The 27,593-nt window shown below is 46.3% G+C and overlaps 1 protein-coding gene across 3 annotated transcripts; it reads right to left on the bottom strand.

Moving 5' to 3' along the window:
- Positions 1-2,625: 2,625 nt before the first annotated feature.
- NSDHL (NAD(P) dependent 3-beta-hydroxysteroid dehydrogenase NSDHL) lies at positions 2,626-27,404 on the bottom strand. Of its 3 annotated transcripts, none has more exons than XM_075008190.1 (8): positions 27,307-27,404; positions 22,532-22,582; positions 20,931-21,092; positions 16,378-16,524; positions 9,128-9,256; positions 6,195-6,337; positions 5,545-5,647; positions 2,626-4,473 (listed from the first exon to the last, which is right to left on the bottom strand). In XM_075008190.1, the coding sequence occupies exons 2-8, from the start codon at positions 22,550-22,552 to the stop codon at positions 4,141-4,143; spliced, it is 1,038 nt and encodes a 345-aa protein (XP_074864291.1). In that variant the 5' UTR covers positions 22,553-22,582; positions 27,307-27,404; the 3' UTR covers positions 2,626-4,140. The 3 variants fall into 3 exon arrangements, with proteins under 3 accessions (XP_074864291.1, XP_074864290.1, XP_074864293.1); XM_075008189.1 differs by lacking the exon at positions 27,307-27,404 and adding an exon at positions 25,122-25,243; XM_075008192.1 differs by lacking the exons at positions 20,931-21,092; positions 22,532-22,582; positions 27,307-27,404 and adding an exon at positions 17,422-17,902.
- Positions 27,405-27,593: the final 189 nt, after the last annotated feature.

Here is a 27,593-nt window from a genome sequence, read left to right as displayed (position 1 = left end):
TGGAGATCGTCAGCCAGCCCCCAGGTGTGACTCCCCCAGCCCCTTTAGCCTACTCCAGCCCGAGTGTGACTCCCAGCCCCTATGACTCCCATAGTCCCCCTCCAGTCCGAGTGTGACTCCCCCTCCTGATTCCGAATGCAGGGCCTAAGCCAGGGGGAGCAGTTTGGGGATGAGTGTCTTTCCTGCATCGCAACTCAGATTAACTACAATAAATGTAGTGTTACTATTTTATTATTATTATTATATTTTCCACTTGTCTATGAAATAACTACTATGACTATATAAACAAGTGGGAGCAATTTTATGTTCTTGCCTCAGGCGCAAATTTAGCTAGTTACAGCACGCCCCCTGCCTACCGTTTTGGAATTGCCTTGGGTCACCAAGTCTTACTGAATTTTCAAAATCGGTCTAGATGGTACTTGGTCCTGCCACGAGGGCAGGGGACTGGCCTCGATGACCCTTCCAGTTCTAATATTCTAGGATTCTGGCTGGATGCTACACAAAGATGACATGTGGGAGTGCACAGAGGGCCACATGTACCCTCCAACAAATGGGTCCCCCCTCTACTCACTGTCAGTGCCATGCCACTTCCGATGAGTGTGAGGCAGACCTGCCCCTCCCACAGGGTGGCATGGCTCAAAAAGCTTGTGCTACTCCTAAGCTGCACTACTCCAGGGAAGGGGAGGGATTGCCCTGCATGCACGAGAACCAACATGGCGTTTCTGTAGGAAGAGATGGGCAGGGACAGATTAGGGGCTGGGTAGGGTAGGATATAGCTGGAGCAGGGAGGGGGCAAGCCGGGGCACATGGCCACGTCCCTGCTACAGTCCTCACATGGGTGGTCTCTGCTGCTTCATTCACTTGATAATCTGATGACCCTGCAATGTGAGAGAAAAGGCACAACCTGTTCCATTGCAATTACTGCTGATAGTTGAGCAAGTACTTGTGGTATGACAAGATCAGGCAGTTCTAGTTGGCAAAGGACCTGGGGATTACATTGGATGGGAAACTGGATGAATCAACAGTTTGCTTCGATAGCCAAGAAGGCTAAAACCTATTGGGCTGCATTATGAGCAGCACTGGCAGTACATCTAGAGACATGATTATTTAGCACTGGTGAGGCTACACCTGGAGTACTGTCCCCCATTCTGGGCCCCCCAGTATAGAAAGGATGTAGCCACACTGGAGCAGGTTCAGCAGAGGGCAACCACAATGATTAAGGGGCCAGAGCACATGACCTACAAGGAAAGTTGATGGATTTAGGCTTATTTAGTTTGCAAAAGAGAATGAGGGGCAATTTGATAGCAGCCTTCAACCTTCTGAAGCAGGGGTTCTAAAGAGGATGGAGAAAGGCTGTCCTCAGTAGTGAGAGATGGCAGAACGAGGAGCAATGGTCTCAAGTTAGTAGGGGTGTTGGGGGGTGGGTGATAGATTGGGTATTAGGAAAAATTATTTCACCAGGAAGGTAGTGAAGCACTGGAACGCGTTACCTAGAGAGGTGGTGGAATCTCCATCCCTAGAGGTTTTTAAGTCTCAGCTTGTCAAAGTCCTGGCTGGGATGATTTAGTTAGGGTTGGTCCTGTTTTGGGCAGGGCCTGGACTCGATGACCACCTGAGGTCTCTTCCAGCCCTAGGATTCTATGATTCTAAGCGCCATCTGCAGGAAAACCTCACTTTCTATCACTGGTACAGGTTGGAAGTGCGCCTGGGATGCGACTGGGCTCCAAACAAGGGAGTTTACCACATCAGGGAAGGTCATGCCTCTGGACTGGCGGAGAGAAGAACCAGCCTCCCCACTGAGCATCCCTCTCCAGCCACCCAGCACTGCTGTTCCACTGGTCTCACAGCTTCTGCCCCCTGCCTCTGTGGGCTCCACTGATGTGAAGGCCCCCTCCGGCCACTGCTGTCACCAGCCCTGTGACCTCTGCTGGCCCCATTGCTGCTACCCCCCAGGCCCTGGTCCCACCAACCTGTACTTAGCTGGTCTTCATTCCTGGAGCTTTTATCCCTCCCCGTCTTTACTGCATTTATCCTCACTACACTGGTGCAAGGCAAGGCAACTATCTCAAACTTACTGATGAGGAAACTGAGGCCAAGACAGGCTCAGAGGATGCGCCCAAACAACAAACAGTAAGTAAATCTCACACAAAATGCTAAAGATGAAGGTGCAGTAAGACTAAGTCACACTTTAGAAACCAACAAAACAATGCAGCAGAAATGTAGCACTTTGAAGACTAACTTTTTCTGTCCCATGAAAGCTCATCACTGAGCAAATCATTGTGTTAGTCTTTAAAGCGATATACTTCTGCTGCTTTGTTTTGTTGCAGTACAGACTAACACAGCTACCTCTCTGTTACTTTAGAAGCCAGTAATTTGCCTGATTTCGTGGTGAAGATCTCAACACAAGCTAGTGCTTTCCCACTCATACGCATAGGAAGCGTTACTGACCTTTCACAAAAGGCATAGTGTCAAAACCCCTACCCCCAAAGCCACATGACCTCACCATTGCAAGCACATTCCAGTGTGGTCGGATACATGTTGGCTTACTAAACGATAAGGCAGCTAGTGCTCATTCCCACCACAGCTACAAATACACACAGCAAAGGATAGTTCATTTTATTCAACACCACTGTGGCTTGAACAGAATAAAACCCAGTGCCACCCATGGATGAGGACACAAGGCTCCCACTGAAGCTAAAAGCAGGATATGGACCCACAGAGGTTTCAAGGATCACAGTATGTCACAGACACCACTTGTTGACAAAGGTTAGTGGTTTAGAAACCAAACTTTAAATTTCACACTCTTGGGGATTGCAAAGAAAACTTTCCATTGCTGAACTTGATAGCCTTGAAAAACAGCTCTGCTTGCACAGAATGAACATGGATTTCAAAATCTAGCAAGGCCAAATTGTGCATTAACCATTAGCCATGTTAACACTTAGTTACACTGCTTATCCATGACTAGCGTCTGCACTGTACTCACGGTTAGCACTGTACAACATATAACCAAAGACCCTCATCATTTCCAGATGTCACACTCACTAACTCCTGCTTCCCTCCATGCCACTTCAATGACTTTCACTATAAATTCAAAAATGGAAAATTAAAGATTATGGGGCAGTGTAAAGTGAATGTCAAACTAAAATGTACATGGAAGGGAATAATATTAGAATATCCATTTTCCTGTGGGGGAAAGGGAAAGGGAATTAATTTAATGACATTGCTGCCGGAAAATCGTCCATCTGTAAAAGGGGCGCTGCTGTCAAATGCCGACAAAACTTGCCACAAAATGCACACTGACCTCGTACCCCACACCACTGTCATTACAGGGAACAGATACCATATGCTGAGCAACAACAGCCTGATCTTAGACAATATTAAAAGCATGAATGGGAATAACTACAACTCTCTCCAGTTTAAACTCCTGCTCCAGCAAATATGCTCATAGTGGAGAATGCCCTTTAAAAAGAGGTAACACTATTATGTAGCTGTCATTGCTTTAATGTACTTTGTGTTATTTCTAAACAAAAGTAGGATTGTAGTACAAAGCACAAGATTCCCTAAAAAGCATTCAGAGGGTGAGTGGGCCCAACTGAGGCACTTCACATGGCCATGGCTCAGGTCCCTCAGAGGTCCCAGCTTTGACTCATGGCTACAGATCAAATAAGGCAATGGCCATAGCAAGACATTTCCATCTCCTCAGAAAAGTCAGCTCAAACTTGCATGGTTTAAAATAAGGATGGCATACTCCTTTACAGGCAAGTGTCAAAAACAAAGAGAAACCTGTCACAAAATCTCAATCCATAGCCATTAGCAAATGCTGACAATCACCAGAGCAGCAAAACAATACAGGTAGAGACAGCACGAATGGCATGCAGAAGTACTAGCTCACTATTGTAGGAGGAAACATTAGGGTATTTATTCAAACATAGTAGTAGCCAACAGCTATTTTGGAACAGGTTGTCACATCAAAGCATTGACAGGGAGGTCTCTTATTACAGCAATAAGATAAAGTCCTTTAGTCCACATTAACTCATGATCCTAAGAAAGGCCTGAGGAAAGGTTTATCTGTCCAGAGAATTAGGGTCTCTTCAACTTCCTTGTGAAATGTGCTACTGAGCGGGGTTTCTCTGGCTCTCCTTACTTTGCCTGGCGTAGATAGGAAAAGCTCTGGATAGTCCTCTTCACTGCTTCGTCCAGGCTCACCAATGGCTTGTAGCCCATGTCCCTTTTAGCCCTCTCGCAGCTGTAGTAATGGTATGTCCCAGCCAATGCTACCCGCATGGGGGTGAAGGTAGGTTTGATTGTGATGAGTGGACTCAGCAGTAGCAACACCAAAGATAGGAAGAGGGCTAAGTAATAAGCCACAAAATAAGGGATTTGGTATTTTGGTGCATCGTAGTTCAAGCCAGTTAAGATACGGGACATAAATGACCAGAAAGGGACTGGCTCATCATTTGTGATGTGAAATGCCTGAAAGAAAGAACACACATACACACACACACAAAAAGCTATGTACTTTTGGACACATTTTTATAAAGCCATAGTTTTCATTTTATTGCTGAGGAGTCTAACAACCCTGACTTTGATCTGATGATTCTTGCTACCACAGAAATGGCTTTTTATGGAGCTACAAGTCTCTTCCTTGTTAAGAGGACTCTCTGCTCCCAACAAACCAGAAGTGAAAATTCACTCTCCCCCCAAAGTGGCAAAGTTAAACCAATTTAAGTCCCCATACAGACTGCTGCAGGCTGACAAGAATTCTTCTGCTGACCTAACTAACACCTCTTGAAGATGTGAGCTGGCTATGCCAATGGGACCAACTCTTCTGTTGATGTATAGTGTCTACACTGAAGCACTACAATTGTGCCACTGTAGCATTTCAAATATACACAAGATCTCAGACTATTCGTGACTGTTTAAAGAATTAAACATTGAACATTAAAGACTGAACAACACTGAATTAAACATTGAACATTGAATCAAACACTGAACACCTGCTTTAGACAAGGTGCTTTGTAACTCCCATTTTTAAGAGCTTAGAGCTTTAATTGAGAACTAAGTTCATGTTTATCTTTGTCCCTTATTATTACAATGATCTTTTAGCAGATGCACAGCCACAGGAAAGAACCTGCAGACAAACCCAAAAATAGCTAAGAGTTGTGACCTCCACTGATCTTCAAAGTTAACCTCCCATTGAAACTAGTATTTCAATGGCAGTATTAACTATTTTATTACCAATCCCATTAACAGAAATGTGAAGACGTTCCAGTAAAGTCAGCAGAATATAGATAGGATACCACACTCTCCCAACCCTCACTAAGCCCTGGCCATGGGAAGCAGCAAAGGAATGTATGTGCGGGGTAAGGAGACTGAGTCTGAGGGAAGTTTACATAGCACTTTTGGATGGTAGGTTTTATTCTAGTTGGTGCACCCACATTCATCCACATCACTGAGCAGAAACAAGAGCTAAGGGAACAAAGAATTTGAACCTCTGATCACATCCAGTTTTGCTCTCCATATGCAACCAAGAGATTACTTTACCTTTCCACATAGGGGCGAGTCTTTGTGAAGATGTTCTGCAGCTAGTATGTGCCCATGGACCACATTCTCCACAAAGGTAAAGTCTACTAAGTTCTTCCCATCCCTGCATACATAGAAGAGAAATGCTTATCTCAATGTACAAGATAGCTGAAAAATCAACAAGCAGCAAAAGGCAAAGCTACAAACATAGCTGAGCTCCTAGCTACATCTTTCCCAAATGTCAGAAAAGGGTACTATTTTAGGCCAACCCCTTTCTGAACAAGAAACCTATGTTTTTGTCTATACTATAGATCTTACAGTGGCACAACAATACCATTGCAACTGCACCACTGTAAGATCTCCTCCATGTAACTGTACCTCAATGTTTCTTTAAAACGAATTCTGCATCAAAGTGCTGATAAGATAGTTGGGAACCCTTATTTCCTGATTATTTTTTAAATGATTCTTGAGTAGGTTCTGTGCAGAAGCTGACAGTTAAATTACAGATTCTGCATAGTTCTTGGGCAAGTTAAAGGCCCTGCCAGGACATAACATTGGAGAAGCAACATCCACATCTTTCATACTACCCATTTTATTCTCTTCCAAAAGGGAAATGTCATTTTTGTATCAAAATTTCCCATTGGCCATGAAAATGGCTGAACCTCTCTCACCCAATCATGAATTTCATTTTGCCACTCTTAGCTGCTTGAATGAGGATAGGAACCAGCTGGAGATCCCTTGGACCAAATATCCCATGAGGGCGAATGGCAGTTGTGAAGAAATTCTCATCTGGATCATTAGCATTTAGCACTTCCTGTGGAAGACAAAGAATTAGTCAAAAAAGACCAAAGAGACTAATTGCTTACAAATGCAAACCTGCCTTCATCCCATTGACTTGCTTCTCATTATAAAATGCTTCTTCTGCATCTTTTGGCAAAACATTTCTCCAGCTTCAATGTGTGACCTAATTCCCATCTATACCTTTGGGGAACCTTCTTTCTGCATCTTCTCTCCCCCACTCCTAGGCAGGCAGCAGATAAGGATATATCCAGTTTCACTGCTGGACCCACTTCACAAAGCAAAGAAGAGAGTCTATTATTTAGGTCGCTCAACAAGGACAAAGAGAATCATATCTACAAGTGAAGACTGGAATCTTGGAACTCAACTGCTCCACCCATTCCTTGCTGTGGTAGTGGGGAATAGAGGCAGAAAGAATTTCTTCATCTCAAAAATCCAGGTAAAACAAACAAGAACAAATGGGGGCCAAGAACTATGTACGATAGACAGAAGCCGTTCTTTTAGCAAGCTCAGAGCACCGAGAAATAGAGGTACTGACTCGGGATACATGGTGGCAAGAGAGAACTGCCAATCTATACAAGCTCCTAGAGCCTGGGACATGCCATGAGGCTGACATGCATGTGGGGTCAACTGAAACTATTATGAGCAGTTTTGGCTCTGGCACATATGCCCACATTTGGAATCCACATAGGTCCATCATTCAAAGAAGAAAGACTGGTTTGAGCACAGAATGGCCGCGTCTACACTAGCTCCAAACTTCGAAATGGCCATTTCGAAGTTTACTAATGAAGCGCTGAAATGCATATTCAGCACCTCATTAGCATGCGGGCAGCCGCGGCACTTCGAAATTGACGTGGCTCACTGCCGCGCGTCTCGTCCCGTTGGGGCTCCTTTTCAAAAGGACCCCACCTACTTCTAAGTCCCCTTATTCCTATGTGCAGATGGGAATAAGGGGACTTCGAAGTAGGCGGGGTCCTTTTGAAAGGAGCCCTGTCGGGACGAGCCGTGCGGTGGCAAGCCACATCAATTTCAAAGTGCCGCGGCCGTCCACATGCTAATGAGGTGCTGAATATGCATTTCAGCGCTTCATTAGTAAACTTCAAAATAAGAACATAAGAATGGCCATACTGGGTCAGACCAAAGGTCCATCCAGCCCAGCATCCCATCTGCCGACGGTGGCCAATGCCAGGTGCCCCAGAGAAGGAGAACAGAAGACAATGATCAAGTGATTTATCTCCTGCCATCCATCTCCTGCCCTTGTTCTGAAGGCTAGGGCACCATACTTTATCCCTGGCTAATAGCCATTTATGGACCTAACCTGCAAAAATTTATCAAGCTCTTTTTTAAACCCTAATAGAGTCCTGGCCTTCACAGCCTCCTCGGGCAAGGAGTTCCACAGGTTGACTGTGCGCTGTGTGAAGAAAAATTTCCTTTTATTAGTTTTGAACCTACTACCCATCAATTTCATTTGGTGTCCCCTAGTTCTTGTATTATGGGAAAAGGTAAATAATTTTTCTATATTCACTTTCTCCACACCATTCATGATTTTATATACCTCTATCATATCGCCCCTCAATCGCCTCTTTTCCAAACTGAAAAGTCCCAGTCTCTCTAGCCTCTCCCCATATGGGACCCGTTCCAAGCCCCTAATCATCTTAGTCGCCCTTTTCTGAACCTTTTCTAATGCCAATATATCTTTTTTGAGGTGAGGAGACCACATCTGCACGCAGTACTCAAGATGTGGGCGTACCATAGTTTTATATAGGGGAAGTATGATATCTTTTGTCTTATTATCGATCCCTTTTTTAATAATTCCTAGCATCCTATTTGCCTTACTAACTGCCGCTGCACACTGCGTGGATGTCTTCAGAGAACTATCCACTATAACTCCAAGATCCCTTTCCTGATCTGTCGTAGCTAAATTTGACCCCATCATGTAGTACGTGTAATTTGGGTTATTTTTTCCAACATGCATTACCTTACACTTACCCACATTAAATTTCATTTGCCATTTTGCTGCCCAATCACTCAGTTTGCTGAGATCTTTTTGTAGTTCTTCACAATCCCTTTTGCTTTTGACTGTCCTGAACAACTTGGTGTCATCTGCAAACTTGGCCACCTCACTGCTTACCTCATTTTCTAGATCATCGATGAACAAGTTGAACAGGATCGGTCCCAGGACTGACCCCTGGGGAACACCACTAGTTACCCTCCTCCATTGTGAAAATTTACCATTTATTCCCACCCTTTGTTTTCTGTCTTTTAACCAATTCCCGATCCATGAAAGGATCATTCCTCCTATCCCATGACCACCTAATTTACATAAAAGCCTTTGGTGTGGGACTGTGTCAAAGGCTTTCTGGAAATCTAGGTATATTATGTCCACTGGGTGCCCCTTGTCCGCATGTTTATTAACCCCTTCAAAGAATTCTAATAGATTAGTTAGACACGACTTCCCTCTGCAGAAACCATGCTGACTTTTGCCCAACAATTCGTGCTCTTCTACGTGCCTTGCAATTTTATTCTTTACTAGTGTTTCTACTAGTTTGCCTGGTACTGATGTTAAACTTATCGGTCTATAATTGCCAGGGTCTCCTCTAGAGCCTTTTTTAAATATTGGTGTTATATTGGCCGTCTTCCAGTCATTTGGTACCAAAGTGGATTTAAAGGATAGGTTACAAACCACTGTTAATAACTCCGCAATTTCACATTTGAGTTCTTTCAGAACCATTTGCATGGCCATTTCGAAGTTTGGGGCTAGTGTAGACATGGCCAATGAGAGTATTAGCAAAATGGCGTTAAATACCTTCTCCTGCAGGATCTTGGTTTCTGTGTAATAGTCGATGGGCTTCTTTGCATAAGGAAGGTCTTCTGTTCCATTCTTGATGTCTGCACCCTCAAAGACAACACTGGCACTGCTGGTTAACACCAGTTTCTAACAATGGTTATGTAAGAAAAGTAGTTATTAGAGGATAAGCCAAAAGATATATTGTTTATAAAGGCTGCATGAAAAGTCAAGGAGAAGGAACAGTATTAGCCTCTTCTGGGGCACTTCTACAGAAAATACACTCATCCCTCGCTATACGAGTACAATTGGTTCCTAACTTTTTGCTCATAGGAGAAAACTCGTAAGAGGGACACTAAATTCCTATTCAGATATGTGTAACAGTCTCTGATTAATTCCAAGTGCTGAGAGTGGAAGCAGATGGCACTGCTTTTGAAAGGTAAGTGAACCTGGGGTTTTGGAGCAGTTTGGGGACATGAGTGGCAGGGTTAGAAGATGGTGGTAGGCTGGGTGGGGACGGGGTTCAAGCTGCTGCAGGTTGGATATGTGAAGCTGGCAGGGTGAGGGGGTTAAGTCTGCAACAGTTTTGATGTGAGGGGCCAGTGGGGTTAGGCTGCAGTGGTTCAGGTGTGCGGGGCAGCGGGGGATTTAAGTTTCAGCAGTTTGGGTGCACTAAGGCCAGCGGGGGATTTAAGTAGCGGCAGTTGGGGTGTGCGGGGGCCAACAGGAGGTTTAAGTTGTGGCAGTTTGAGTGAGCAGGGGGGTTTAAGTTGCTGCAGTTGGGACACATGGGGGCTGGCGGGGGGGTTAAGTTGCGGCAGTTGGGGCATGCAGGGCCCAGCAGGGAGTAGGTTTAAGTTTCAGTGGTTTGGATGCACAGGGGTCGGTGGGGGGAGGAGTATTTAAAATTTGGCAGTTCCCTTGTGCAGGGGTCAGCGGGGGGTTTAAATTGCCAGGGTTTGGGTCTGCAGGGGGGTTCAGGCTGCAGTGGGTTGGAGTCGCGGGGAGGGGGTAAGTCTCGTATTAGCGGGGGGGGCGGGGGAGGGAGTTCACTCGTCCAGTGAACAACAGGTCAGTATGTGTCTCCCTTGTTTAAGCGAGTACTCATAAATAAAGTACTCGTTTAATGAGGGATGAGTGTACAGCACTTATTTTAGAGATGCTTTAATTGAAAGCAATCTGAAAATTACAAAATACTCATATACCTATACTCGTAGCTGATCTCCATCAAGAAGTCCTGTGGCACCTTATAGACATAACTGATATCTGTTAGTCTATGAGGTGCCACAGGACCTCTCATTGTTTTTGAAAACACAGACTAACACGGCTACCTCTCTGATACTGACCTCCATCAGACAGCTTATTGCTGGGGGGCGGGAAATCAGAGGAAGGTCCAATGGAACATATTTATTTCTATTAACTGTTTATTCATTTTAAAATTTTATATAAAAAGGTAAAATATAAACTCACAATACAGCACTTTTGTGACACTTGGTGATCATATGCCAGCTCTTACCCAGGCTGCCAGCATTAGCTAAGAACTGATATATTCATATCTAGAGACCATATTAGGTCACCTATATGTTATTTTGCTCACAATTGGAATTACAGGAATTTTAGACTCTACAAAATGCTTATAAATTTTTGCCTCCGTGCATCTCACTTGTCAGGGGTATTCCATACGAGGAAACTTTGCTTAATATAACTTTGACAATATTCTCTGAACTTGTGAATCCAGGCACATGAATCATGTATCTCACTCATCCAGGACTATCAATACCAGATAGGCCATCAAAGAACATTGCAAGAACCCTAATGCAACTGGAAAATACTAGTAAAACAAAATTCACAGGAAAATTTTCCTATTTCTTCACAGTCTGAACTCTCACAGGGCCAGATGTACCAATTGAAGCCAGAGATCCCCACTGGATGTCTCCTAGGTCTGCTCTGAAAGACACTTTGAATTGACAGATTACTGCATCTCTGGCACTCTATATTCTAAATCATTTGCATGTATACATTTGCTTGCCTTAATCTGTAAAGAAAAAAAAAAAAAAAACAACCAACAAAAAACTGGTTATTCACCCTGTAACTGTTGTTCATTGAGATGTGATACTCCTGTCCATTCCAACGCACATGTATGCGCATGTGCTGCATGCGTCATTGTTGGAAGATTTTTTTCCTCCAGAGTACCTGTTGGGTCAGTAGTACCCCTGCCAACCCGACCCCGATCAGTTCCTCCTTTCCAGACAACGATTCGGCAGAGGGGAGGCGGTCTGTGTGTGAGAGAGTGTGTTCTGGAATGGACAGGATCAACTCATCTCGCAGAACAAGTTACAAGATAACTGCTTTTTCCTTCTTCAAGGGATTGCTCCTGTGTATTCTGGTATGCCACTTACCAGCAGCATGCCCTGAAGGTGGGACTGGATCTTAACTTCTTAACCAACTGCAGGACCACTTTGCCAAACTCACATCCCCCCAGGCCCGGAGATAGTGTGAGGTGAAGGAGTGCACCAACGACCATGTCACTGCCTTGCAGCTGTCCGAGATGGGCACTTGTGCTAGGTATGCTGTTGAGGAGGCCTGTGGCCTCAGTAAGAGTGTTCTGATGTGCGGAGCCTACTGTATGGTCCACTCTTTGTCACAGTGAGGTGACTTCCGTGGGTCAAGGACCCAGAGAGCTATGCAAGTGGGAGGTACAGCTCCTGGGAGGGTCACAAACTGGAAACGTCAAAGTGTAGAGACTAGACAAATTTGGATCAGCTCTCCCTGAAGTAAAAGGGGTAGCCTTAGGGTTAACAACCCTTTCCATAGAAAAACAAAAACACAAACAAACATCTACGAAAAAACCTGCAACTACACAAGCCTTGGGAGGAGTTGACAATCTGCTTGGATTGAGCCTGAAGCATGGCAGGGAAAGCCGAAAGGAAGCTGCCCCCCAGATGACTTCTCTCACCCAGGACAACCACCCAGTTTGGTACATGGAATGTACAGACCATGTATCAAGCATGGAAGACAGCACAGATAACAGCAGAGATGAAACAGTACAAGCTTGCAGTTTTGGGCTTGGATGAGACAAGATGGACACGTTCTGGGCAGCTACACCTGGCAACAAGTGAAACCCTCATCTGTTCAGGACATGAAGAAGAGGGTGCACCATACATTGGTGTGAGCCTTCTGTTATCAAGAGAGGCATCTGGTGCTTTAATGGAGTGGACAGCAGTATCATCACACATCACCACAGCCAGATTCTATGCCAAAATGGGAAAGGTACTAACTAACTGTGCAATGAAGCAGTTGAGGAATGTAAAACAGACTTCTACAAGAAACTACAATGTGCGGTGAACCGGAAAGGAAAGAAGGATATGTTGATTTTGATAGGTGACTTCAGTGCCAAAATAGGAAGCATAAATACAGGCAGAGAACAGACCATGAGAAAAGACAGTGTCGACAACATGAATGAACGTGGAGAGCTCTTTGGAGATTTTTGTTCCTTCAAAAGATTGGTGATAGGTGGTAGTGTTTTTCCACACAAAAGAATCCAAAAAGTCACTTTGGATTTCACGTATGGAGGAAGGGAAGGCTGAGGAGCAGGACTGTACCCTTTCCTTGCTGGCTTTGTCCTTGCCTGAAGACATGGTGCCGGTTATGACCCTGTCACTGCCATCTATGAACAAGGTCAACCAAAATCTCTTTTGTAGAGACAGCTCTTTGTCAAGATCATGATGGTCTTAATGAGTGGCTCTCTGAGGACAAACACATCCACAAGATGGTCTGCCTCCTCCACCACTTCCCTCAAAAGGGAGGTTAAGGGCCTGGGTCACTCTACAAAGGAGATTTTTGTGGGCCTTGTTGTTCATAGATGGCAGTGAGAGGGACATAACTGGCACCCTGTCATCTGGCAAGGACAAAACCAGCAAGAGAAGGGTACTGTCCTGCTCTTCGAGCTTTCCTTCCTCCACAGGGCCCTCACCATGGCACTTGGAGCTGAGCTGGGGGCTTGGCTGGGGACATGAGAGGCCACGGGTGGTTGGACAGACTCTGAGCCTGGAGCCCCTGCAGCAGGTGAAGGGGCCTCCCACCCCAAGGGTACCACCATCTGGGACCTATACTTAGTGGTAGGCCTGGAGAGTCCAAAAAGGCCATTGTACTGGTGCTTGTCTTTGTGAAGGACAGGTCTGCTCCGAATCTGGGTGAGTCTTTTGAGGACGGTGCCTGGAATGGCATCTGGAGCGGTACTCTGACCTGGACAACACTGTGGAGTCCACCCTGGAGTTAGAGGTATATTCTGAAGCGGACCAAGGCAGAGTGGTACTAGTGAGCAGCACCATGGTGATTGGCTTCTAGCTTGCTCCTCTGAGTGGGAGCTAACAGGACAGAAGAGGGGTAAGCCCGCCAGACCACAGGGGGGACCTCTGATGCCGCTGACCTCACTTTTGCTTGTGGTGCTGTCATCAATGCCGCAAATACAGCCTGTGGCATGGACTTTGACTGCCCTGGTGCCAACTACATGGGTGTTGGTGCCAGGATGAAAGTCACTACCAGCATCATTACCAGTGTCGGTACTGTTCTCAGTGCCAGTGTTGACACTGGCACCAGGACTGGTGCTGTAGTTGGTGCCTTAAACATGTGCACTGGTGCTGGAGAAGCAATAGGTTGTGGAATTGTCTGAAGACTCAGCACTGAGACCCCAGAGTGGTAGTGGAGAGTTGATGGCAGGGAGGTTGCATCTGGAGGAGAGGCCATGGGATGCTTCAAGGCTGTACTCGGTGGAACGGACTGCGCTGCCGATTCAGTCAGGTTCCTGGTGGCCTCAAAGGTATCCGGTGAAGAGGGAAGGTCTAAGTCGTCCAAAATCACTGGTGCCAGGAAAAACACCAATGCCAGACTCAACAGACCTGCTTGTGGGCCTCCAGTCAATGGTGCTGTGATTGGTGCCACGCATGCAGCCGCTGTGCTCGATGGCATGTGGCACCTCCAGGCCTTACTTGGCATCCTGGATGGGGAGCAGACTGTTTCCACATTCTTCAACACCACGGAATGACAGCGGGGACAAGCCCACTTTTCATGCAGGGGAGTGCGAACAGTGTCGAGGAGCAGCACTGATGCTCTGTGTATGGTCTAGGTGTCACACTGAAACCAGCACACTGATGAAGTCATCAGCTTTTGGGGCTGGAGACCTGACTCCCTAAGGATCAGCTTCAGTCTCTGACCCCTCCTTCTTCATCCTAGGTTTGAATGACCTACACATAGAACACTTGTCTTGCAGGTGACTCTGCCCTAGGCACTTTAGGGAAGTGCAGTGAGGGTCTCCCATTGGCATGGAATTCCAATATCTCTCGCATTGCTTAAAACCCTGTGGTCACTACATACCCCAGGCAACCCACCGCACCCTCCAAAAGACTAACAGCAGCTATTAACAGCAATGAACTATAGATTAACAAAGAACTCCTAAACTAAGGAATAAAACCAACTGTGAAGCAGCCTTAAAAGCTCCAACAACCATCAGTAGGTGGAAAGAAGGAACTGAGCTGGGGTTCGGTGGGCATATATATTTATAGGCAATGTTAATGATGTTGCCACAGGGGGCACTACCACAGTAAAATCTTCCAACAGTGCACATGGTGGTCACACACTGGAATGCACAGGAGCAGTCACTTGAAGAACTTCTCTTTCCCAGTTGATAAACCTTTAGATAATTTATTACAAAACTGACTACAAGTATTATGTTTGGCATAAGAGCGAGGAAGCTAATTAATTTGGGATAACTACCTAGTCTCATGGGACTGGAAACAATGTGAATATGATATATGTGATCATCATTCAGCCTATTTTGTCTGGGTGGCAAGAGACTGGAGGATCCAAGGCAATTGTCTGATTACACTAAATCTGTTACAATTATCCAGGAGCTCACCTTTGTTACTAGTTTGGTGAAATCAAATTACAGAATACACTTGTTTGTGGTATCTGCTCCGTTTCTGACACTCCGCTCTGTGGTAGAAACAGGGCCTTCCCTACTAATTCTGGAGTCTTATACAGCCTGAGTACCACCACTCTCCCCCGCCAAGGGGTGGAATAGGGAGTGGCCACTCCACAGGGCAGCCAGCATCTCCAAGATGGGAGCTGCAGTGCGTGCACTCAAGAGGCCCAGGGCCAGAAGCTGGGGGAGGCTGAATCAGGGCCAGGAGGTTGGGTGACTTGACAGCTTGGGGAGCAAGCAGAAGGTGCAGGTGGTGGCGAGTGGCTCTTCCCCTCCCACAGGGCTCTGGCAAGCAGCATGCAGCTGCCTAGGACACCACAAAATTTGGGTCAGTTTGGGATCCCAAATTTCATGATGTTCTAAGAAGTTGCATATTTTGCATATCAGTAGGGATGGCCTGGATAAACTCCTGATCATGAGCCACTACAGTTGGCCTGACAGCAAACTTCTCACAATATAGTTTATTCAAATAATTTTACTATCCTACTAAAGTGATGGAACACTTCAGAAACAAGTGAAGTAGACTCGTCAGAAAATTTCCAGTGCTGTCAATGAAAAGGGTGAAATAGTTTCGAAGGAGAACTTCAATGCCTACTTAGTATACTTTCCTGGCACATTTTAATGCTTAATACCAGTGTGTGCTTTTAAGAGGTAGTTGATGATCTTTAAAAGTATCTTAAAAAGGACTTTTGTGCTGCATTTGTTGGAATATGATGTGGCCCAGAATATTTGAAAAGGAAAGCTGAGAAATACAATCAACTAAATTACTCTATGGAATAGGACTTTTTAAATCTTTTGCTGTTTAGGAGAGTCCTTACTTTCAGTCTGACAAGTTCTGGATTCAGATATATTACTTGTTCTGATGAATCCCATTCTGAAGTCTTAAACGTCTGAAATAATGTATGCCGCGTTTTCCTCCCAGCAGTGTTTTACAAAAGGAAATCAATTGTGGAGTGGCAGTCCATACTTGGTAGGCATCATCTAATTCTCTGTATCATTTTAGTAACTGCATTTATACCCAGATACTGAAAAATAGGTGTATTTCATAAGTAATCCTCCCTCCACAAAAAATAAGTCTTTCATTCATCCAGTACTTGAGGATTCCAATAGGCAGAAACTGAAATAAAAAGCTGATGTAACATCACAAAGACCAAAGGGCACATGGTGCAGTTGTCTTACAATTACTATTGGAGCTATTAAGTTCACATTTATATAATGCTGCTACTGCTCTACTACTTTATATCAGGACTACAGCATCTCACATCCTCCCCATAGGGATTTCTACCCTTACCTGAACCCCAGCTTCTTTGCAGGCATCAATGACTGTTTTGGTTCCCATAAAATTCACCCTGTAAAACAGCTCCTTGTTGTCACTGGAAGATGCTGGTGAAGCACAGTGAAAAGCCACAGTAACACCTTGTAGAGCAGGGAGTAGGTCCTAGGCATGCAGATGAAATAAGGCACCAGTGAAAACACCAGGAGTACAGTACTTTCTATTTCAAAAGTGTTTGTTATATGAATACACACATCCTTGTATTTCCAGGCCTCTTTCTGCTAGGCAAGCAGCCCCATTTGTCCCCCAATTCAAGAAAAAATTCTGAAGCTTCCTAAAGCTTGGGCTTCACCTAGGCTACAGCTCAATTTCAAATGGCAAACTTTCAAAAGCAACCTTTGGAAAGATTTGCTTTCGAAAGCATGGATCCACACACCAAAAGCAGATCAAGACTGCAATCTGCCCTTTCGAAAGACCTGTCCCGTCTTTCGAAAGGGAGCGTCCACATGTTCCAGGGCACTCTTTTGAAAGAGAGGGCCAGGAAACACCACAGATGGGGGTCACATGGCAGATAAGCTCTTCCAGGGGCTGCAGCCCACTCCTCACTTAAAGGTGCCCTCCCTGACACCCTTCTTCTGCACACACTGCGGGCAGGCTCCCTACCCAGAGCACCACAGACCCTGACCAGACAGAGGAGCCACTTTGGGGCACACTAAGGACCCTCAGCAACTCCCCAACACCCTACCCCTCGAGGCCATGGTCAGCCTGCTGGCCAAGCTGCTAGCTGCCATCCTGCAGTGGTTCCGGGGGCCAACCCTAATGGCCACCCTCGTACAGGCTGCCCTCACAGGATGATACCCGCACCCCGTCTCCTGGGTCATCCAACGCCTGTGGGGCTACCCCCCACTGGCATTGAATGGTGGGACTGGCTGCTGCTGGGGGCTGGGACAATGATTGCTGGCTCCAGAACTTCTGCATGATCAAGGGGACCTTTCTGGAGCTATTTCCCTGGCTTGTCCCAGCCCTTCAACACCACAACACCCGGATACAGACTGTGCTCACCCTGCAGAAGAAGATAGCCATTGCAGTATGGAAGCTGGCCACCCCGGACAGCCACGGTCACACACCAGTTTGGGGTGGGCAGGGCTACCATCAGGGCTGTCCTCCTGCAGGTAAGACATGCTCGAGACACCCACCCACCATGGGTGGGGGGGAGCCTCCCAGGTAGAGGGGACTCTCTGAAACCAGGAAGAGAAGACAGAGGACAGGGGATGGGGATGCGTGGAGCACCACGCCATCTCCATCTGGGCACCCAAGCACAATGCTGGAGCCTTCATAAATCACAAGGGGTACCACGCTGTGGTGCTCCAGGACCTTGTGGATGCCAAGGAGTGGTTTATGGATATTTGTGGGGTAGTCCAGGTGAACCCATGATGCCTGCACCTTCCACAACTCATGGCTTGTCTGCAGGAAGGGACATATATCCGCCGCAGGAGCTCCTGATGAGGGACACCAGCCTGCATTGTGGCTGATGCGCCATGTACCCCGCTGCACCCATGGTTGATGCAACCCTACACGGAACAGACTGGGCCCAACCACGACGTTTTTAACAAGTGCCTAAACCAGGCTCGTAACACTTGAGTGGGCATTTGGGCAGCTGAAGGTATGCTTCCGCTGCCTCCTTACCAGGCTGTAGCTTGGCCTCCCCAACATGCTGGATGTGGTGGGTGCATGCTTTGCCCTCCACAATATTGTGGAGGGCACAGCATAAGCCCTTCATGCAGGGGTGGGCCACGGCTATGAGCAGCTGCTTCCTGTGCCATTCCGCCAGGCGCAGCAGCATGGGGTGCAGGTCAGGGAGGCCCTACAGGAGTCCTACTGGGGTCCTCTGCGACCTCCCCCCCATGCAGCCACCACCACAACCCTCCTCCTACACACCCACCCCTCACAGCTCCCCCATAATGAACCCCCCCTCACACCTCCATACTCCCTCCTGTGCCCAACATAAACGAGGGACACAGGAGTGGTGACAGGCTATTTACTAAAACGATACGAAAGGAATCCAAGCTGTTTAAACTGAATAATAAACTATTTACAAGGGAGACCGGGAGACGGGGAAAACTACATACAAAGGGGTCCTGGGAAGGGGTGAGGGGGCCTTACTCTTCCACCAAGGATGAGGGCTGGGACCTGTGCTGGGAGCAGAAGTCCCTACTGCCCCAGGTCCGAGGTCCCTGTCGGGGCTGGGACAGTAGCATGGGAAGGTAGAAGTGCGGGAAGGGTCTGGCGGACCCAGGCTCAAGCTCACTGGGGGCCACAGTAAGGTAGGGAGGAGCAGGAGGGGCCGTCAGCCACTGGGCCAGCGCTGGCCGTCAGCCACTGGGGCAGCACCAGTTGAGAGGCTGGGGGGAGGTCAGTGGGAGCAGGGCAGCAAGGCCTTGGACCATGCTGGGGACTGCTGAGGGCACTGCAGGGAGGGGGCTGGTGAGAGCGCAGGAGGCTGGGCCAGGTGGGCAATCTCAGCCTGGGTGAGGATGTCCAGGCTGCCCACCACCCAATCCAGGCCTCCCACTTCATCACCAGCCAGTCCTGCACAATGGCAGTCATGTCATGCAGGACGGCAGCATTGGCAGTGTCAGCAGCATGTGCCTCCTCCCCACAGCAACACTGTCACAGGACCTTGTGCGAGTCCCGCAAGACCGCTGGTGGGGGTGTAGTCCCAGCCCCCTCGTCCCCCAGCGTGGGGCTCTGCAGCCTGTGTATGAGGCTTGGCTAGCCCACAAACGGCAGAGCTGTGGAGACAGAAGGAAGGACCATCAGTACCATGACCTGGCCTGGGGCCTGTGACCCCCCCGCCCCTCCCCGGGAGCATGGCCTGTGGTGTTATCCACAGAGGAGGGTGCTGAGTGCCACGTGTGGCCCCTACTGGGGCCCTGGGAGCGTCTCGAGTAGAGCTGCCATCTCTGTGAATGGCTTGCTGTCAGCTGTGGCAGAGGAGGACACCCCCTCCCCTCATACCAGGGCACCAGAAACACACAGGTCCTATCTGCTTGCTCCTCCAGGAACTTGGGAGAAGCCTGGCTGGATGGCACAGAGGAGCACAATGACAAGGACCCTGTCACTTGAGAAACCATCATCATTCTGGGCCACAGTTTCAGTGCCCATCTTGGAGTGGGGGGGGGGGGCGGGGCTGCTGCCTGGAGTGGTTTCCAGCACCTCCTTGGGCTTGCTCTCAGGCTCCAGCTCTAGAATGGCGGTGTCCAGCAGGTGGTGGGGTGGGGCCACATCGTTGGGTCCCAGGAGGCTGATGAGTTTCTGGTACTGAGGGCAGGTGATGGCCCCTGCCCCCAAGTGGCTGGCCACATCATGAACCGGGCAATAGGCCTTCCGCAGCAATTTAACTTTGCTCTGCACCTGGTCTCTGGCAGGGTGGACTCGAAAGAGCAGCTCAATGGAGAGGCAGTCAAAGGCTGCTGCACTGTGGTGCCACCCAATTGTGTGGAGCAGCAGCTCTTTGTCCCCGCAGAACGCCAGGAGGTCTTTGATCTTGGCCTCACTCCAGGAGGGGAACCTCTTTTTCTGCCCCAGGCTGGTCTGCTGGGATCCCTCAGGCTGGTGGGAGCTCATGCTGTGCCTGCTGCCAGCATGCTCTCAGCTTCCTGCCTAGGGGTTTCTGGGTCCCTGCATCTTTAAACATGGCCAGATGTGCAGAGAATAGAGCCCTGCTCATGCTGGCTGGGGCGTGTCAGCATGCTGGCTGGCCAGTGCCATGGAGGACCCCCTTTCAAAAGAGCAACCCGCAGAGCATCTACACGTTCTCTTTTGAAACAGCCTTTCAAAATGAGGTCTTCTTCCTGAAACGGGAAGGGGGTAGGAATTCTGAAATGAGCACCACGTCATTTCGAAATGAATTTTCAAATTACATGTTTTGTATGTATATGACCCACAGCATATTTTGAAATAGCCCCTCATTTCTAAATATATTTCGAAAGCAAGTGCTACTGTAGACATGGCCTTGGAGAGTAGCCATGCTCAACAGCAGCCAGTTAACTCAGGTGCAAACAGAAGGCCAAGAACGTCCCAGATAGGAGTTAAAACCTCAACATGGAACCTTTCCACAAATTTAACCCCAAATCCCAATAATACTGCCCAACTTTATGGTGCATCCCCTGGAAGGAGTACATTATGCCAGAGGAGAAGTGTTCTTTAAGACTTATGTAGCAATTTATTTCCAAGACACATTGTAATGCATGTCTCCAGAGCAGAAGGCAGGTATAAGCTCTATTCTTGCACACATATATAAACTAAAACTTCTGAAGAGTTCAAGAAGATGGTCCCCATAGGGATCATTTTGAGCCATCAGTGAAAAAGAAGTGAAGAACTGCACTGGCAGAGAGGACATAGTTGGCCACTTTTTCACAGCTTATACTGCAACCCTTCCAAGAAATACGGCTGTAGTATTAACCTTCCCAGGAATACATTATGTGCATCAGAAAAATGAGTCAACACTCTGCATATTTCACTTTTGTTCCATAACACAATATTATGTTTCTCAATTGTTCACACTATACCTTTTTACTGCAGAGATCTCCCAAGAAAAACTGCACCTTATCGTTCTCAAACCCCTTTTTGATATCAAAAACACTGACAGTGTATCCTTTATCCAGCAGTTTCTCCACCATGTGTTGGCCTAAGAATCCTGAACCACCTATCACGATGCATTTCTTACTGGCCTGCAGAGGCAAAAAGGAAAGAGTAGTATCATAAGCAAACAAATGCTGGTAGACTACACAAGTAAATCCAATTCCACAGGATCATATGAGGGATGATCTCAATGGCTTGGCTGAGGTTCAGAATTCCAGTTTTCCACTGCTGCAGTCAGACAGGTCAGTCATTAGGCTAATCTGGAAGTCTGAGTCCATTAAACTCACTGAGATCCCCTTCAGTGGATATAGCACAAGAGGCATACATACCTAAATACAGTCAGGGTAAACAACCAATGAGAGAGAGTAAGACAATCTTACAAAGGTCTCAAGCTATCTAAGAAGTTGATTATAACGTGAAAATTAATTACTCAATTATTTTAACTTCCCAGTTCTCATATCAAAACGGAATGAACTGTTAAAGAGACAGACATAAGAAACAACACAGCCACTCCTAAAAATATGATGACCCAAGTTCTAGTGCTACAAAATATAATTTGACTTTATGTACTGATTTACAATCCATGCAATACAACAAATATGGCTCAGATGTAAAACAAATGCAGTTTTCCAATATTAGAAAAATCTGCCCAGGTTTGTGTAAACAGGAGTTGGGAATCTTGGGCTTTGCAATACACACACTATAAGCTTCCTTCCTTGCTCTGCTGCTGACCTCCACTCTTTGTATATTCGTTTACAAAAGCTCAAACTCTACAGCAGGGTGTTCTAACTACAGGCCTACCAACACTCAACAAAAATTCAGTTCTATAATAGAGAGATATTTTGGGGAGGGTATGACATGCATGACAGGCTCTGCAATTCTAGTGTGATGTATATGTAAGGCCCTGCACCCAGGTTATTGGCAGGAGAACATGAACCTTTGACCTTAGGGGCTAAAGCCACAAGCTGTACTGCATGAACTAAAAGCCAGCTGGCAGTCAGTCAAGGTTGTAGAGCAGAGATTTCACTCTGCTTTGTCTGTGATCTCAGTGCCGCTAGAGTACATATAAAAAACCCAGCAACAGCAGCATGACCCCTCCATTAGTAAAGCGAGACTTTCAGTCCTGGTCCTGCACAACCAGGGACACACTGTTTGTGTGTGAGTTCTCAGCACTGTGTGTGTGACAAGTCAGTCAGCCCCTGGCCTTCAGTTGAGCTGAATCAAGGACCTGGGTATAGTACTCCCTATCTATTGGTAACCCTTTACAATGGATGAAGCTTCTCTTTGGGGAGACAGTAGCATCCCAGCCTGCCTCTAGTGCCCCTGGCCACACCCATGCCCGATCCCCTACCTACTGTCTCTCTCCTCTCTTTCGTGCTCTGACCTCACCTCCACTCAGTGGGTTCTTAATGGTACCTTTATTGGTTAGATTTCCAATTTTTATTTCCTGTAATCTTGTGAAGAAACTTCCAACAAAAATAAGTGATGGTTAGAAAACAAAACTTAGGGAAAATATTTTTGAACTTACTGGTCTGAGTTGGACAGCCATTTCTTGGAGGATTTGCTGCAAACCTAATTCCTTCAAAAAAAAAAAAAGATGTTAATACTTTAAGATATTGCGTCTCGTTCAACAATTAAAGTGAGTTGCAAAAAATTTAAACATCTGTTATTTAATATGGAAGACTCAGATTTTTCCCTTATCATATTACTCCTGCAGATGAGTAACTTGGATCAATCTTGTACATTTTACTCATTGGCATCAGCCTCATAAGCACAGTACAGTTTTTGTGGACATCTAATAAAAACAAAATGGCTAATATTTATAAAACTCAGCAATACAGGCATGCTCTAATTATTTTAAACTCCAGAAAACATATAAGTTAACTGAAATTCAATTTGATACAAATATTCTCTGACAGCGACAGAACAAGAAATAGGTTTTTCTCTCATGTAATTGTGTTTACACCTATCCCTCGATTTACTAACTTAATTCATTCTATGAAAACTGTTTGTAAAGTGAAAATTCATAAATTGAAAGCATTATTTCTATTAATTTCAATATTAAAAAATCCTGACTGGTTCTCAACTCCCCCAAAAAACCAAACCAAACCAAACCACAACCCAATATTCTCCCCATGTTACAATACGATACAATCATAAAGATAAGAACAGAGCTACTTTATTGCTTTTTTATGGCATTTATTACCACTAGTCAATTCTTAGATAGTTGTGAAGAAGGTGGTATTGACATGAGTTCCATGGGATCATCTGGGTTACCATTGGAAACAGTTCCATAATGACTTCAACCTCCTTAATCGGGGTTCTACCTTCAGGTTTTTGAGACTGAGGGCTGAGGATCAGGTGACAGTGATGAGGGTTTAAGCATGGGTGATGAAACAAAGGGTTGAAAAAATGATAGAACTGAAGTTTGGACTGCAGCCCTCTTTTTCTATTGTACAATTCCTGATAGCATTGAACGGCTTCATGAAATTGTTGCTTGCATGCCAAACTCCGTTCTAAGTTTGGGTCATTGTCACCAAGAATTTGTGTAGCTGCCTCCATAGTAGTGAAGAATTTTGAGGGTTTTAGTGTCCAGCATTTTTTGTGGTTCATCCTATCCTTCCTCCTCCTTTTCTGATAACTTTCGGGCATCTAGCTGAATTAATTCTTCATTTGTCAACTTTTCTGCTACTACTACTACGACTTAACCCTTGTATTCCACATGGAGCACAGGTCAAGGTCATCTACAGGTCTCCTCCACTTCACTCTGTCTTGCGACAAAACTTCTAGCTGTCTCCAGGACTACCCCAGTTGTTCTTCAATCTCAGCAGACCTTCTCCACGTTGTCTAAGGTCTTCTTTTGCATTTTCCTTGAGGCTTCCATGAGAGAGCTTGACCAATTATGTTGGATGATAGTATCCTAAGAGTGAGGCCCAGCCATCCCACTTAATTCTCTTGATTTCAACATCAACTGGTTCTTTTCCCGCTCTGTTCTAAAACTCCTAATTTGTGACGAAGTCTTCCCATTTGATGTGAAGGATGTACCTCAGGCGTATGTTTATGAACGTCTGTAGCTTGTGATTTGAAGACTTATTAGTACGCCAGGTCTCGCATCCATAGAAGAGCACACTCTTCACATTTGTGTTGAAGATCCGCAGTTTCATCTTTGCAGATGTTATTTGTGAACTCCATATGGCAGAGAGTCTTGAATGCAGCTGTTGCTTTCCCTATCCTGGCATTGATATCTTTATCTCTTCCTCCATCTCTGTCCATAATACTCCTTAAGTAGGTGAACTGCTCCACATCTTCCAGGTCATCCCCTCCCAGTGTGATGGTCATGGTGTTGAACTGGTTGATCCTCGTTGTCTTGGTCTTTCCCTTATTAATGCTCAGTCCAGTCATTGAGACAGATTTGTCTAGTGTTGTGACCTTTTCTTTCATGTTTTCATGTTGGTGTGAAAGGAGGGCGACATCAGCAGCAAAATCAATGTCCTCTAGCTGTTTGAAAAAAGTGTCCACTGAATGCCTTGTTGATGGCCATCTATTATCCTGTTTATAATCCACTGACATTGATAAGATGACTGAAGCATTATTGAGGATCACCACACATTTATTATCCAGATTATTTTCAGCACAATATTTAGAGATGAATGATGAAAGGTAGCTTGTTATGTACTCAACAAAAACCTGCTTGTCACCCATGCCTTTTGATTAGAATGCCAGACCACAGATATTGATGCCTTGTTAAAGCCTTTACATGCCCTTGGACTTTCCAAATGGTAAACAAGAAGCTTGAATTTCACATTTCTTTCCAAATTTCGATCAAGAAGTAATGTTAGTTGATCCTTTGAGGCCTGTAAACCTGTTGCTTTTGTTTTATCCCTCAAAATAAAGGCTTGAGAAGGCATTCTTTTTCCAGAAGAGCCCCATTGCATTAACATTAAATATTCAAATATCCAAAACATTTTTGGAGAATATTTGTTTTGTTTTGGTAGCCACAGATACACTGCTTTGCTTGGTTTCTTGGCCTTACTGACAACTCCTGAAGAAACTTTTTCATGTCTAGGATGCATGATGATGACAAATTACAAGGATATTTGAATATTAATATCACTCACAGTCAAGACGATATGAACACAATGAAGCATGTGAACCAACTGGGAAGAGCTGGGCAGCTGAGTGAAATGAAGTCAGCCTTACACGGCTTTCTGCTGTATTCCTCCATGTTCGTTAGTCACAAAGCAGATGCTTAGAGGAAAGTTGGTTCTTTACAGTGAAAATATACTTGTAAATTGAAAAGTAGGTATAAATGTATATTGTTTACTATAGCCAACGTTCATAAATCGAAAGTCTGTAAATTGAGGGATAGGTACATGTTGAAAAATGTCTCAATCACCAAATCATTCTCACCTTACCCAGTCTAAACAGCCATGTCATCTCCCAATTGAACACTATAATGCAAATACATCAGGAAAATGTGCAATATAATTCCCAGAGAACAGTCTGGGGGTAGGGCAGAAGCTCCCCTACAAATGTGGGGGACAGGTATTGAGGGACTCAGCCAGGAGATGGAGTCGTTTTCCATGCTGGGTAATAGGTTCCCAGGGCTCTCTGTCTGTTCTCGCCCCCTTAGGCCCTGCCTTCTGGCCTAACCCTCAACCAATGGTAGCCACTCCAGCCCCTCTGGCTTCCACTCTTGCCTCCCATCCCAAGTATGAGTTTATAGTGTGGGCCCTACCCCATCTATTTCCCTGCTAGCTCATCCCAGCACTGCACCTCTCCCCAGAACACTCCCCACCAGTCCCAACACATTCTCTTAAAAAACAAAAAAAACAAACAATAATGGTAATGCAAATTCCCAAATTGGAATTAAGGCCCCACTGTGGTTAGCACTGTACAAACACAGAGAGGAGAAACAATTCTTACCCTGAATTCCTTACAACTGAAAGACAAAAAGAATGAAACAATAACAAAAACAAATCTGGTGAGGAATTTGTTCTATCATGTAACTAACTGGGAGTATACCTTTCAAACTGAGGGGAGGAAAAATATCACAGCTTGTGGCATATATAAAAAAGGTGATTCAGAGAAAAATGTGAGGCTAAGGTAGAAGCATAGCATACTAGAACTGGAAAGAACCTCAAGAAGTCATCAAGTCCAATTCCCTGCCCTCACAACAGGAACAAGCACCATCTATATCATCCTGTTAGATATTTATCTATTCTAACCTGTTCTTAAATATCTCCAGTGATAGAGATTCTACAACCACCCTAGGCAATTTATTCCAGTAATTAACCACCCTGACAATTGGGAAATTTTTTCTAATGTCCTATGTAATGGTCCAACGTAGTAGCTATTAAAACTTTAGCAGGGAGATTTTTGGCAAGAAAGATCAGCATTGTCAGTCCCCAGACTTCAAAAATTGATGTCTGGCCCTGAAAAAATCATGAGATTCAGCATGTAAAAGAAGCCACTAACTTACAGGAAAGGATTTCTGTGCCCTCACAGAGCACTTTCTTTTAGTCCACCTTGAGGGCTAGAGACTTTCCTTAAAAATGAAAACTGAGATTCTCATGCAGTATAGTGGTTCCACCAGCTAAATGAAAGCACAAGAGTTGGCAACACAAAGGCAACATGGGAGAGAGCCCTGTGATAAACCCCTGACCAGGCACCAATGCTTAGAGATGACAGCTCCCACCAGCTTTGACCCGCTGAGCCTGTCACTTGCCCCGACACCATTCCCCACTCCTGCCTTGTGCCTAACAGCTCCCCAGCAGCTGCCTTCACCAGACCCAATGCAGGCGCCTCCGAGGACACATGCACACCCTTCCAACTGCTCGGCAACAGGTTTCTGCTCCTAACGTACAGATTAAATGGCATGCACGTATGACAAACACAATCCATTACTCTTCCCTGCTCTAACAGCCTAGAGAGCATCATTACCTTGCCCATGTCTCAGAAATCCAGATCTGCACAGCTCCCTATGGCACACAGACAACCTCACCCAGCTCTCTCCCCACCAGCTCCTGCCCCCTCCCAGTTCTCCCCGACAACAGCTCCAGCCAGCCTTGACCCCTCCCAGGTCTACCCCACCCACAGTCCCTGCCAACCCTACTCCGCCCCCAGGCCTCTCCCCCACGAGACAGCTCCTGCCAGCCCTGCCCACCAGCTCTGCGGCCTCCCAGCTCCTGCCCCCCTTCCAGCTCCTGCCAGCCCTGGCCGCTCCCAGCTCCCCCCCAGCCCTGCCTCACACACAAACACAGCTGCCGCCAACCCGGCCTTCCACACACTGCATAGCGGTACCTTGCACCTAGCGCCCCCGCACGCTTTCTCCCAGCGGTCCCAATCCAGGCCCAGCTGCGGGCGCTGCACGACCCGCCCCGCTTCAACCTGTCCAATTGGCAGCAGGCTTTCTGCTCACCGCACGCCGAAGCCCGGCCACCCGCTGGGCCGAGATCAGCCGAGCCCGGCGCGCTTCCCGATTGGTGAGCTAGCTACTCCTGCAGCCAATCCACTGAGGGGAAACCAGAACACACCCTTTTTTCTGGATCTGCCCACTAAGCGTTTTAACCAACCGGCATGCGGAACTG

Source organism: Carettochelys insculpta, chromosome 13 (assembly GCF_033958435.1).
Source record: "Carettochelys insculpta isolate YL-2023 chromosome 13, ASM3395843v1, whole genome shotgun sequence".
NCBI classification, from domain to species: domain Eukaryota; kingdom Metazoa; phylum Chordata; order Testudines; family Carettochelyidae; genus Carettochelys; species Carettochelys insculpta.
This window is presented reverse-complemented; position numbering and strand designations above follow the sequence as displayed.

Excerpts from the sequence above, each read along its gene's own strand:
- NSDHL (XM_075008189.1), bottom strand. The coding sequence starts at position 25,151 with ATGCTTCATTGTGTTCATATCGTCTTGACT. Across the intron at positions 9,257-16,377 it reads GCAAAGAAGCTGGGGTTCAG|AAACTGGTGTTAACCAGCAG; the intron begins GTAAGGGTAGAA and ends AACCATTGTTAG. Across the intron at positions 6,338-9,127 it reads CCAAGATCCTGCAGGAGAAG|GAAGTGCTAAATGCTAATGA; the intron begins GTATTTAACGCC and ends TGTCTTCCACAG.